The sequence below is a fragment of the Rhincodon typus genome, chromosome 30 (assembly GCF_021869965.1).
Source record: "Rhincodon typus isolate 14 chromosome 30, sRhiTyp1.1, whole genome shotgun sequence".
NCBI classification, from domain to species: domain Eukaryota; kingdom Metazoa; phylum Chordata; class Chondrichthyes; order Orectolobiformes; family Rhincodontidae; genus Rhincodon; species Rhincodon typus.
In genome coordinates this window covers 32,421,788-32,436,373 of record NC_063361.1, presented here as the reverse complement: position 1 = coordinate 32,436,373, position 14,586 = coordinate 32,421,788, and the positions used below count along the sequence as shown (strand labels likewise).

The 14,586-nt window shown below is 44.4% G+C and overlaps 1 protein-coding gene and 1 long non-coding RNA gene across 2 annotated transcripts; one reads left to right on the top strand and one right to left on the bottom strand.

The window, feature by feature from the left end:
* Positions 1-761: 761 nt before the first annotated feature.
* LOC125486610 lies at positions 762-7,158 on the bottom strand. Its single transcript, XR_007265253.1, has 2 exons — positions 7,069-7,158; positions 762-1,220 (listed from the first exon to the last, which is right to left on the bottom strand). It is a non-coding gene; the product is annotated as an uncharacterized LOC125486610 (long non-coding RNA).
* Positions 7,159-9,283: 2,125 nt separating this feature from the next.
* Positions 9,284-12,883, top strand: LOC109915236 (SKI/DACH domain-containing protein 1-like). Its single transcript, XM_020514852.2, has one exon. It carries the CDS (start codon positions 9,489-9,491, stop codon positions 11,706-11,708), a length of 2,220 nt encoding a protein of 739 aa, XP_020370441.2. The 5' UTR covers positions 9,284-9,488; the 3' UTR covers positions 11,709-12,883.
* Positions 12,884-14,586: the final 1,703 nt, after the last annotated feature.

Sequence of the window (14,586 nt, the reverse complement as noted above, 5' to 3'; positions counted from 1 at the left end):
GAGCCAGCTTGTTTGTATTTGCAACCCACCTCCCCCCCACCCCCCATTCTGTTAATGAAGAACAAAAGCCAGGCTTTTGTATGCACGTCCCTGCCCCTTTAATGGTGGATTGAGTTCGCTCAGGGTCAGGGGTCAGACAGAGGTCAGCTGGGTCATTGTATTGTGATCGTGAGTCAATAGGCAACTGCATAGCCACTAAATCCACATCATTACCTAAGTAGTCCAGGAATGCTCGGAGACCATTCATTGCAAAGTGGCCGAATTCTTAAAAAAAATCAATACTTTGAATAAAACTAGGCTCGTTTTTTTGTGTGTGTGGGTATGCCCGTGTGTCTGTGCAACTTCGGGTGCGTGTATGTGTCACTTTTCGTCTGTGTCACTTTGACTCCGTGAGTGTGTCTGTATGTGTGGGGATATGTTTCCCTGAGTGGTTGGCTGTGTTTGCCCGTGTATGTGTTTGTGTCTTTGGATGGGTGCGTCCCTGTGTATGTGTGTGTGTGTGTATGCCTGGGTATGTCACTGTCTGTGCGTGTGTATCTATGTGTGTGCGTGTCTATGTGTATGTCTGTGCCTCTGTGTGTCTGTGTCCCTGGCTGTATATGTGTGTGTTTGGAGAGAAGGTGTCTACCTGTGTGTATGCCTGTATGTGTGTCTGTATCTCTGTGTAGCTGTCCCTGCCTGTGTGTCTGCATGTATGTGTGGTGCTTCAATCTTCAGGGTTTTATAAAGATTGGTTAAAAATGTGAAACATAACACGCGTACATTTTCATAAGATTCTATTACAAACTCTCGTCATGTAAAAGTCAATGAGTTCCATCAGCACTGGTTTTGCACGATCCGGAATGAAATCACGGAAACTGAGGATGATTTGGCCCATCAACTGCAACTATGTCGCGTAAGCCCTTCATCTCTGCAGTTTGTCCCCATCCTTCCATCCAACTGCCTCTCAGATTCCCTCTTCGGCGGCCTATTATTGAGTGTTGTGCCGGAGAAGGGGCAGAACAGCAAGTCTTGGGCCTCATTTAAGGCGAGTGGTTACCGTGTTTCGGAAAGTTGACGCTGGAGCATTAAATCTGTTAGAATCCAAAGACAGATGCGCGTTCAGGAGCCGAGTTTCTTCAGTAGACTGTGAAACATTGAGAATTGATACTGTTCCAGTCACTACCGCCTGCTGCTTGAATCTCCGAGCGCTGCAAAACGGGTCCTTAGAAACGAAATTCCTGCGTTAAAAAATAATTATCCAGTTTGAATTCAAAGAGATAAAAAATATACAAAGCCGGAAATAGTGCTAAAACTGAATAGAATAGAATAAAATAGAATAGAATAGAATATAGAATATCCTTCGTTGAATAATCAGGTCATGTTGAATTCTAATAAGCGACTGCGAACAACCGAGGCTTCTGACAACCTCCACCGGCAAACAAAACAAGATTACAAAAAGAAATCTCTGCACTTTGGACTCAGTGTTACCATAATGAGTTATCCACGTCCTTATTTATCCATAGAATGATCTACTTGCACCCTCTATAAGTACTTGCTTATTTTAAGAATTCATTAATTCTAAACATTGACAACTAACATTACCAAGTAGCGGAGAATTTGACATTCAGTACTAAAGGCGTATGCAAAACACCAGGTTTTCATAACGAATGTATAATAAAAATTCAGATGATTCGGTGGAGATTTAACTCCTAACAGGACACGTCTTCTATCAAAGTAATATTTCTAAAGTTAGTCTGGGATTAGGATGTATTAGAAATCTCCTCAAAAATGTGACCTTTGCTTCTTTGGAAAGAGGGACTTCATCCACTTCTTACAAAGTAACGAAAATATTCAATAAAAACCGAAAGCTCTGCGGATGCTGTAAATCAGGAACAAAAACAGAAGTTGCTGGAAAAGCTCAGCAGGTCTGGCAGCATCTGTGAAGAAAAAAAATCAGAGTTAACGTTTCGGGTCCGGTGACCCTTCCTCAGAACTAAAGAAAATATTCACTTTGCTTTTATGATCTATCAAAACATCCAACCTATCAACACCAATTGTGCGCAAGTTAGACACTGGTAATCGATACTTATTCTTCCGCTATATTTCACATAATCTAGTCAGATACACAACCAATCGGTTATCTTGTTCTAAACCGCAGATAGTTAATCATTATAAAAGTTTCAGTAATCTCACGCCAAGGGAAGTAGAGAAAACTGAACTAGCTCGTACACAGAATAGTTCCTTCTCTAACGTAATACGTCTGGTCGAGTGTGTAACGTGACTGAGGGGTTTCTATTCCTCGTTACTATTCGAAGGGTTTCAAATGTAAATGGCACACAGCATATCGAAAGGACAACATTCGAAAATGATGACCGTTGCTGCAGTAATAAATATGAACAAATACAATCGCTGCCAAATATTAATAGTGAAATACTTTCAGCAGCCCAAATTTTAATTGATAGTCAAAAGAAAAATAAAATTAATTTGGGATAAGTGAGCCCCGCGATATATCGTGAGTCATTGTTTCCAGTACAGAGACTGACAAGAGATCGCTGATCATTCACGCTACGGCGATCAATACTGGGCAGGAGCAAATTTAGGTCTTAAGTACATTTCGACATTTGTTGCATTGCTGATCATTGCTGCAACTCGGCCTTTATCAATGAAAGGTCTTCATGTCTTTTTGTGCAGCTCGGAATTTTGTATAAAGCAGATAGCATGTGTATTTAACAACTCGCATGTACATAGCCTTTTCATAGTGAAAGCGTATTTATACAGGACCCTGTAACGTCATAAAACGTCCTAAGGTGTTTGGCACGAGTGCTGTTAGACAAACAAAACTTTACACTGTGCTTCGGTACATGTAACAATAATAAACCAAAATCAAATCAAATCAACTCCTGATACATAAAGAGATGTTGGACGTGCGACCAAAGGCTTGGTCCAACTTTCAACGGCCGTTCTAAAAGAAGGTGTGGAGGCAGAAAGGGATTTCCAGATTTTAGAGCTTAGGCAGCTGAAAGCTGAAAACATGCTATGCCGCTGATCTTTTAGCTCCCACGCTGAGGCTACTTTCAGATAATCTGACTCCCTCACTACAATTGTGTTTTCTTTTAAGCTCTCATTATTGTGACTAGAGATATAAATACACCTAAAACATTATCTTCCACACTCAAATTAAGGCGATGTCCATTCGCCACACTGAAAATCCCGCTCTATAAAAGCAGAAGTTGCACTCTATGTTAGTCATCGGGAGGTCATGATAAAACTGGTCGTTTTAAACAATATGCGGCGCATTCAGAGCAGACGATCACAGATTTCTCTTTCTGTCCCTCCAACCAAGGCTCTTTCCTGCGTATTCACATGCAGAGTTTAAGGTTATTTGAAAAATCGTGAGTTACTGAATTTGGGAAAGTGCGACTGATTTGTTTGATTGCAACGTAAGCAATTCTAATAGTGCACACAGACACATTAGTTGCAAGCTGTGTGCGGTGGAGACCAAGGGAGACCAAGATGGCTTTATAGCAATATGGCGACTATTTCACAAATATAAGCAAGTTCATTTGAAGCCAGTTCAGAGCTCGAGACTCCCGCCATTGTCCTTCTCCAAAAGAAAACCTTCTACCATGTTATTGCTGAAACTACCTTCCTAGAAACGGCAAGGTCTGAAAACCAAAACAATTATGTTACCTTTATTTTAAGAGAGCAGGTGAGTTAATACTGGGGAGTTTTGGGGGATGATCTGCAGAGCGTTGGCCTTAAAATTGACGTAAAATGGAAAGGAAATAGAATGAGATATCCTTTTAAAGTTTTGTCAGTGCGTGTGTGTGGATACTATGAAGGGGAAGCTGTGAAACAGCTCGAAAGAGCAAGGAGGAATACAAACAGCAAGTAATAGAAGGTTATATTTTTTGCAGTTCTCCGCGAACAAACAAAACCTCATTACCAATTAAATGAAAGACATTAAATTGATAGTGGGAAAATCAGAAACATGTGAACCCAAAGCCTGAATTGAATTGAACATAGAGGCCATTGATTCAAAATAGGATCAGCTAATATAAAAATAATTACAGCCTGCTAGTTTGGAGCAGGGCCGGTTCATGCAATGATGTGCATTTAAATTCAAGTGCCATTAATCTATTATACCGTTGAATCGGTGACTATAGCAGTAACTGTCTGATCATAAGAGGGGAAACGACTGCGCTAAATAATGATGGTGTTTCCAACAGAACACTTCAATGAAAAGTAAAGCACGAGGGGGAAAAATCGATGTCGGTTTGGCCTCGGTGTGGGAAGAGATGAGAAAAATGTAAGGTTTGTATGTGCCTGGTGCCCCATAATGAGTGGAGGTAATGCAACACTTGTTGTCTTAGTTGAAATAGGAAGCTGACAAAGGATTCATTCTTGTGTTTCTGTCCCTTTCCTGGGTGGAGGTGCGGGTTCGAGTGCGGGGCTGGTTTGTGGTAGGAGTGGGGGAATTGGTTCATCTCGCTGTCAGCAGGGAAATGCAATCCCTGTCAGGATGTCCGCAAGGCCAGGAGCTCGCGAAAACCTCCGCAGACAGTTTTTTAAAATCTGTATTTGAATCGAAGTTAAATGCTCTTGAGCTGCCGTTAAATTGTTCACAACGCTTTGAGTGTGATGTGGGAAGGCAAAGGGGAGAAAACATGTCAATATGCTCTGTATATATTAGAAAATGTGTGCAATATTGTGCATGCATTACACAGTACATATGTGAGTACGTACATTCATTGTGGATATGAATGTGTGCATTTTTGTTTGTTACTATGTACTTGTGTGTGCAGGGCATAAATGTGAGAGAAAATATATTTGTGTTTGTAGACAAGAGTATGCATATAGGAGTAGAAGTGTTGGCAGGTATAGTATAATGTGTGTGAGAGAGAGAGAGATTCGCAGGCCAGCGTATACTAGACTATATGGAAAGGTGGAATTATCTGTACCGGAAAGATATCTAAATATTTAAGTAAAAATAGTTCGACCGATTAGAAATCCGTAAAAGTCGAAAGAACTGGATAAACGTTAATTCAATTTTGCACGTTCCCCCTGCGTGTTCTGCGAGATTAACAAATAGGGATCCAGCGAGAAAATAGAGGCCTCAGCCGCTTGTAGTTCTGGAAACAAAATCACAGTGCAATCTAGAATGGATTTTTGTCGATTGTGATGAGGTGGAAACAAGAACAGAACTTGTTGGTCCAGCCTAGAATGTTGTCTGACTGCTTCAAACGTATAAATATTGTGCAGAAAGTGGCCTCTTTTTTTTGACAAGGGAACTAAGAAATATGTGGGGCCTAGTTCTCAATGAGGGATAAATTGAAACTGAACAAGAGACAGGTTGCACAGGTTTGTATTCTTTGTGTTAAGAGATGAGTGTGCGCACTGGACCGTGTCAGCGTGCCTCCGAACGCCTCTTGTGTTAGTATGCAATGTGTATTTTAGGTGTTTGCATATATATATATATACCTCCATGTTTATGTGTGTTTATACATGTGTTTAAGACATAATACTTCAGACATAGATTCTAGTACTTTAGAATGCTTATTGATTAAACTTTGGCCATATAACAATTAATAGGACCGATTTCAATTTAGAACGCCAGGGGGAAATGACAATATGGTTACATTAAGATCAATACAGCGAATCGTCAAACCCAGTCTAAAACTCTGCAGATTGTTAACTTCCAGTTACAATGCAAATAATGTTAAGAGCAATGCGAATTGCAGTGTGGCTGATGCAGGATTCAGATTACTGACCTGGGGATTGATCTACCCTGTAGCCCGGACATAAATGCACTCAAGTTGCTTTTATTCGAATGACTTGCTCGATCATCTGATGCAGGATCTACTTCTTACATCTGCATCCTGTTACTGGGGGCCATTGCAGCAGAAACTGATTTTGTTTTATTTTAATAATTTGAAAGGCATATGCTGAATAGAATTTGGAGGATTTCACTGGCAAGATGGCTGATCGGGGATTTAGATAGAGGGAAAGGGTTCTTTGACATAGTGGAGAGCCCCGGAACTGTCACGTTTTAATCTTCCCTGACCCATACACACGCGCATGGACATACAAACGGATACATGCATTTAAATACATACATGCACACATTTACAAATACACTTACATACAAATACCTACGCATGTGCATGTACGAACACATACACCCATTCATAAACACGCACACATACATACAGATACAAATATGTACATACAATCGGACGTACATATGTCGAAACTCAAATATATATGCAAATACACATACACATACAGATAAGCACACCCGCACATACAAAAGCTTACATATAAACACACGTGTATAATACTTCAGACATAACTTCTAGTACTTTAGAATGCTCATTGATTAAATGTTGGCCATTTGATAAATAATAGGATTGATCTCAGTTTAGACACGCCAGGAGGAAATGACAATATGGTTACATTAATTTCAATACAGTGAATCGTCAAACCCAGTGTAAAACTCTTCAGATTGTTAACTTGCTTTTGTATATTTATCTGTATGCATGCACGTGCTTAAAATATTAAATGCAGTTTGTGTGCGTGCATTTGTGTGTTTATCTGTATGCATGCATGTGCATGTGTATATGCCTGGTAGTATTTACTAAATGCAGTTGTGTGGGGTTCGAGCTAACTAAAACACGACTGATCTGCTACAATATCAATCGGAGACTCGGATTTACCACGTCCCAGTGGCCAGCCTGTGTGGAACAGGGTAGGGGACCCAGAGGTCGAAACTACATCTCAACCCTACTCAGTGTCTGCCTGACCTCCGGCTGTGACATAGCATATTTGCTCTAGTCACTGAACTAGATTGGATTAACCCCTTCCGTGCTCCCCCACATTCACTTCCCGACACGGCTGAGACCCATCCCTTTAAAAATCAACGTTTTGAAAGTTAAGGCAACCACCGCACCATAGAAGGCTCAGAGTAATCCAATCAAGAATGAAACGCGACCGGGGACAGAGGGGAAGCCGAGCGGATGCAATGGTAAATTACAGTGGTAGATTTGATAAAATATTCGCAGTCCTCATTTGAACCGCAGAGCTCACCCCGTTTAAATCCAAACCTGTTAGCTGAAAATAATCGGCGTTTCGATCTGATTTCATCCAGAAATTCATTTCACCAGAGGATTGTGCCGCCGATTCCTGACGCACGATAGCTAATGTGGGGAAAGATGAAGCGCCGAAGTGGAATCGACTTCCTGCACTAATACACAGACATGCCGAGCGAGTGAGGGAGTGGGGCAGAGAGAGGAAACAAGGGCTCTTAAACAAAAACCCCGTCAGCAGTGTTCCTGGGCTTTGTAAATACGACACGGGATGTTGGCTGGCATCAGAAAATATCCGCAATCTTTATGTTGGTTGTACATTTAACACAAAAGGCTGTTCTCACTTCGCGGGGCGGTGATATGTTGTATTGGAATATTTGAAACAGTCCCAATATTTCGAATTTGTGAGTGTGGGTTTGCGCTGAGTAAGTGCAGTTAGAAGAGCTCAGGTTGGGCTGATCAAGGGGCGGCTTCCCAAACATAACGTACTACATAACTTATTTAATCTTTTTTTCTAAGTGACATAACCTCTCGAGTTCCCTCTGGGTTTAAAGGCTGCATTGATGTTAACATCATAAACGCATGATCAATAGCATTGACTGTTGCAACACTTTTAAATGAAACAAATTGAAGGTGTTAAGCTCCGGGCCATGCTTGGCAGAAAAAGCAAAGAATGATCAGTTCATCTTTGTGATGTCCACGGCTCAATTCTGCTCTGCAGCCACATTGCAAGGAAATAGATATAAACTCTGACCACACGTGTGGTTTATATTTTGTGAACCTATTCTCTGTCGTAGTGTCTGTCCAAACTGGGCTTTAAACTAGGGCAGCAAGATTCGATATTCCCTCGGGTCAAGTACACGTTTTCTAAATGAAGCTGATCATGTTTGGAGATTAATAATTTGAGTGAATCTTGATGACGCTCTTACTAACTGGAGTGACCATGTGTAATGCATCTGAGTGCATTATTTACATGTAATTCCACAAAATAGACAGGGTCAGAACCATGCATAAAATACCGAATAAATATCGAAGACTTGGAAAGATTTTAACGAACTAATTAGGCGGGGGTGGAGGACTGATATCAAGGAAAGGAAGGTAGAAATTGCAGTGTAGCTGAGCTACACTTTTACGAGCAGTTAAAATCGCTGACATTTATCTTCAGTTAACCAGCCCAGGTGGCAATTTTCTCTCTGTGTTTTAGCGGAAGCGTCCCTAGCTTCTCACACTGCACTGGAAAACATTCTAGATGGTGAAGTCATGCTTTACAGTATTCGAGTTTGAAATCAGATGTAGTTGTCCGTTGGATTTCCCTGAGCCCATCCTCCAGGTGGTCCCATTTAAAACAATGGATCAAAGCCAGACACGACACGTGGTACCCAAGGATGGCCGGAGAACTATTCAACACATAATTTCAACACAACAGGCCCGGGTTTATTTTTGATAGTTCCGCCAAATGAAATATGTCGGGACAATAGAGGAAAGTTTTGATGAAAATCCAGCCGAACAGAAAAGGGATTTTTTTTTTCCATGCTTTCCGCTGTGCGTTAAGTTGCAACATAACTGAGGATGGGGCCGATGGGGAGAAATATGACAGCTGATCTGTTCAGCTTTTTACAACCTTCCGGACAGATACATTTTTGAAGGAGACTTGCCAAATTACCAGTCTCTGCAATTGCAATTTTCGACTTGTAGTTTAGAATCCCCAAAATTAGGTTCACTAGGTGATAAAAAAAATCACAAACTGTCTTCAGCTGACACAAGTAAGGCGGCGTTAATGAAACTATTAATTATTTTATCGAGAACGCTCCGAATTTACTGCATTACGCTTACTTTGCTAGCATTCCGAATCGAGGAGAATTGGAAACGGGGTTTAAAAAGATTAAAAGCTCATGAAAACACACACATTTCCTTGTCAAACTCGGCTGCTTAAAGGTTCCTTGTAGTTCTAATGATAAAGAAATTGCTGTTCAGCAGCGGCAGGGAATGCGGGTTATATTTAATGTGATGTGTACTTGCTGCTCGAGCGGCTATGAATGTTTCGGGTGGGGGTGGGGATGGTGTGTGTGTGGAGAGGGAGTGGGGGGAGCGGAATATCAGCTTTTCTTACATCACATGTAGAAAGTATCCAATCAGCTTGGAGTTGAGGGGAATGGTTTGGTGGAGTGGTTTGTGGACAAGTGCTAATACAGTGAAGTTTTCTTCAGGAAGGAAGGAAGGAAGCAGGGGTGCAGTTGGCAGGTTCATCCTAAAGAGCTCATTGAACCTCTGTGCGTGTGTGTTTCTAATAGCCGTTTACCAAAATGCTGCCGTGAAAAGCGGACACATCTTGCTCATTTCAATCGTCACACCTCTTAATTGGACCAATTAATTTCGCCCAAAAAAGTGATTAATGGCAGAACAACCCCTTTGCTTTTTTGCATGGCGAACACAATGGTTGGGATTATCCCGGGATGTGTGGATTATATCCCCAACGTTGCACTGGAAGGATTTCAGTCGGGTCACCTGGAAATGGATGGGGTTAGACTGGGTTACCTGCGCATTAACGGGAAGCAGATGTTCGCGCTGTCGCAGGTTCTGGCGGATCTGTTCAAGGACGTCCCGAGGACCACGATCCGCAAGAGGATGGAGTACCTGAAGATTAAACGGCGTCGGTGCGACTTGAGGGAGCTGCGGACTCTGAAAGCCATGAACTCGGTGCCGACACGAGCGGTCAAGTGCTCGCTCATTTCCAAAGAGGATCTGGAAGTTTTATACACAGTCTACAAAACGCCAGACGCCAGCAAGAAGAAGATCAAGGTAAAGGTGAGGACTGGGGGACAGCTAAGCAGCTCGGAGGGACACGGTTTCTACACCGGGCTCTGTACCGAGAGGGCTGTGCTGCTGCGGACACGGGAACCGACAGACAGCGCCCAGGCCAGATACCAGACTCCGAGCGATTTCACCAAAACCCCTGGCCGACCTGAGCCTCTCGATTACCTCCCGGCCACCGATCCGGCTGGCAAAGATTTCCTAGAGTATGGAAACACGGGGAAAGCCGATTTGTGCCCGGTGTACCGGGAGCAGGAGGTGTTTTACGAGGACCTGGTCTGCTGCTTCCCCAGAGCGGAGCAACCCTCCATCGCAGTTCGAGTTGACGGGGCCAAGCAGCCGCTTCACTTCACAGCGAAATATTCGTGCTGTAACCGGAGCAAAATCGTGAGGAGCGGGTTTCTCAGTAACTGCAATTCATTGCTCAACCCTTCAGCTTTCCAGTCGGTGAAATCCATGTTCCTCTCTGGAGATATAAAGACTTTAAATGAAAGGGGGTTTGCACCGAGCAGTCAAGTCGCCTCTTTGGGATATTCCAGTGATTCGGACTGTAGCCTGGAGCCGGGCAATTTTTCTGATTTCGGTTCCACGGATGAAGACGAGGAAGACGGAGATTCGGCGTTTTCCGCCTCCAGCAGCGATGATGAGAGTTCCAGTGCCTCCGACTCCAGTTCGGCTCACAGCGGCGTCTCTCTGCACAGTACCCGCTTCAGGAGAGCCACCTTACCTAGCGTGTGTGCTAAGATTCCGGCCATAAACCCCAGCCCCGAGCCGCCCGTGGACAACTCCCAGCCGCGGCCGTTGTTCCTGCAGGTAGCCTCGAACTCTCCCCATCATCGCGCCCAGTCCAAGGGGAGCCCGGGCACCGGGCCAAAAAGGAGCTCCGCAGCCAGGGAGAGAGAGCCAGGAGTGGGGGCCAACCCAAAGGTTCCATCTCAACTGTTCCCCAGCAACTTTGCAAAACCCGGAGCCTCTGGGACCGGCCTGAAAGAGAGCTCGCTGACTTCACAACAAAGGGATACGTTACAATGGAGAGCACGGCCCGGAGGCTCTGCTCGTTTCTGCTTCGGTACAGACGCTGGGAAATTCGACAGTCCGGACAAAGCGGCTCCGTTAGGCCCCGGAGCCCATTCCGAGAGCAGGGTTAACCACAGGGTCGGTGGCTCGGGCTTTTTCACGGAGCGCTCCGCAGTCTCCAGCCGCCCTCTGCGAGCGAGTGTCCACAGTACCGGCTTCAGCACCGCGGGCTCCGGGCCGGGGAGAGGGAGAGAGGGGCCAGGGCGGCGGAGCAGACCGAAAGCAAACGTGGGGGTTGACTGGGAGGAGGAAAGTGGAGTGATACAATCAGTGAGCGAGTTTCCTGGGCCTGTCCATCCGCTACAGGATCCTACCTCGACAGGAATACAAAACCACTGCACTTTAGCGAACGGGCCGCCTGCTGCTGCCTGGGGGGACACTGCCAAAAAGAGACGGATCTCTTCCTGCCGCCGCGGTCGGTCCAAACGCTGCCCGGGGAGGGCCCCAGACACGATGCAGCCCTGGCTCACAGCGCCTGGGAAAAGGCCGAATCTACTGAAGGACCCTGCCAAATGCAGACGCGTCAGCTGCGGATTAGTAACGCCAGTTAAGAAAGCTTTCAGCTTAATGGGCAATTTCCCCACGCCGCCTTCGCTGATTGTAGGCGACGATGGAGACCTGTGCCCGGCCTATTCCTTCAGCTCCGAGCCCTCTGGCACAGTGCAGAAAGCTCACCCTCTGTGGGCCTGGCAAATCGGCCGCTCAGCAATTCCCCTTCCCCCCAGCCTTAAATTCAGGGGCTTCAGCCTTTAGGGGCCAGTGACTGATTGTGGACGTGAAATTGCCCCCTTTTTTTGCAAAAAAAAGTGTTGTAACGCCATCCACAGGCTGTTGCAAACACCCCGATCAGAAAATGCAGTTTATATCAAGGATTGAAAGGCTATTTTGATTAAAATGAATACGGCAGTGCGGCAATTTTTAACCAAAAAGTGGTCATGATTAATCAGCTACATGTAGGGAGATGTATGTGTCTTTGAGGATCGGTGTGTTCAACAGAGAAATGGGGAAGGAGTCAGATCTGGTCCCAGTACGAGCCTGGATGTAGCTTTGCACTAGTTTCTGTCTCTTGTGCAATCGACCTATCAAAGCATTGGGAGTGACATTTACTGGACGAACATCCTCTCAATTGAGAGCAATTTCAAATATATCAGGACGATTTAAAAGAAAAACACTTTCCAAGTAGCCTCTCACAGTCATCAGAGTACATTGTGTTGTCGGGAAGGGGAGAATGAGAAGATTATTATGCGCCTCCCAATCCCCACCTCACCCACCCTCTTCCCTCCAGCTGGGTCTAGAGTACCGGGATTAAAAAAAAAATCCCGACACAGTGATCTGTTGTGCTCACCTCAGTTCTTTCTTTGTTCCTTCAGGAAGCTTCAATTAAAAGTAATCAAAAATACTGGTGACAGGACAAGGGAGTAACAGCTGTCATCTTTTATAATGGACGGGGAGCTCTCTCTGGAAATGAATTGCAGTGCAGTTGGTTCTTTTAAAGGTTTGATTTCAGTCGTTTTGATAAACTATTGTCAAATTTAATTTAAAACACATTTGAACTGAAGTCTCAGTGAAAGCGGAGAGGGGGAAGCGTGGTTGGGGTGGGGGTGGTGGTGCGAAGGATACCTTTACTTGACTCTGTATACGGGCCAGTGAGTAAATATCCTGGGCTCTGTGTGTTGCTTCTGTCCCCTGCTTAATAATCGGATGTATAATTTGCAGGGGAAACACAGTAACCTTCCCTTTAGATGCAAATCAGTTGAACTCTGAAGGAAAAGAGGTTAATGCACCGAGGCATGCATTACTGATCAAACCCCACGTAAAGTTCCAGTCAATAGTTCCCCATTCAGGAAGGGAAAAAAAGACTGATCTTTGAGTTGAAATGCAATTGTAATTCCTTTTTTAAGAGAAAAAAAATTAAAGTTTATTCCTCAGTTGTTGTAAGTTTTATTTATTTAGAATTTGATAAAGATTCCTTTCAAGAACGCAAAAAAGTTTAGCAACTTTTTTTAATCCCTGCTCTTTGTGATGTTGACAGTTTACAGTGAGTGAGTGAAGTTACGGGGGAGGGTATTCCTGCTTAATGTCTTCTCATCAGTAAGAGTTTAAATTATGCTTGTTTCTTGCGGAAAAAAACAATCAGGGGAAAAACGTGGCGAGGATGTTGTACTTTCAAAAGGATTATTGACACTGTGATTCGATTCACAATAATGGCACGGGGTTGGGAGGGGGGGGCGTTCAAACGCCAGGTTTGAATTAATGCAATGAAAAACGTGTTTGGAACAAACAGATGTGAGGAGAGTGGGGATTTTTTTTCTCTCTCTCTCTGGGAGGGGGAGGTTGATCTCCTGTGCTGACATTTTAAATCTGTTCTGCTGTCCCCATCCCCCACTCCCGCGACCACCATCCAGCATTCTGGAGAGAGAAAAAAAGAGAAGCGGACAATTGCATTTTCGGCCAAGATGGTGGTCGTTTGTTTACATAGGCAGAGCCTGGCCGGGGGAGAAGTGATGGGTATACGCTGCAACTTACTCTCAAATTTAGCAGTCAGAGGAACTGCATCGTGTCATGGGAACCGTGCAGGCTGAATGTTCCAATGCCTTTTCTTTTACTGCGCCGGGAGTTGGATGATAGATTAGGCTGAACTGGGGAAGTGAAGAGAGAGAGAGAGACATAGCGAGGGACAAAATTCAGGGAGATGGAGAGAGACTGTTGATCCTGTTCTGGGTGAAGCGGTGAAAGGATGACGGGGTGGATTCGCTGACTGATTGTTTTCAGGAGCTTGGACCCGATTTCAGGATTAAACTGACAACAGTGAGGGAGTTGGGGGGGCGGGGGTGGTGAATAGATATTAATATAACATGCACACAACGTGTACCGTCAATACCGCCCCCACCCCGTGCTAACCTCGCCGCGGCAGTAGGACATAGCTGAACCTTTTCCAACATCAAAGTCCGGGTGGCTAAAAAAGAGCCACTTCCAAGGGAAATTGTACCGGAACTCGAGACACCCAACCACACAGGCTGAGGATCGGGCTCGCCGCCACTGCCAACTGTCCTTTCTACAATACGGTGCCTTCTACTCGGAGGTAATATCGCCCCCCACCCCTCCACACACCCCCACCAACACCACCACCACTTGCAAAACAAAAGCACACATTATTCCATGGTCTATGTACATCGTTGATGTGCGAGGCGGTGGGCCTTACTGATTACCGAGACCCACTTTTAAAAAGCACCAGAAATAGCTCGGCTGACCGCTATTAGAAACCACACGTCAGCAAAATTGGCAATGCTCATTCAAATAGCAGCCTTAGTCTGACACCCAGCCGACTGAACGCCCCGGTGATCCACGCCGCTCTTTACTATAATTATGTTTGCATTCAACAGTTTGAGGAATTGTCTCGATGGTATCTGCCACGCCGTTTAAAATCCTGGGATTGGATTTGGAAAATGTAACGTGAAATAATCACAAATGAAGCATGAATTAGCAAAAAGCAAAACCACTGAGGTCCTTATATTTCAAAGAAACTACTACATTTCACCCTGTGTTATAATGTAGCCATGTATGTGATAGATAGATAGATAGATAGATAGATAGATAGATAGATAGATAGATAGATAGATAGATAGATAGA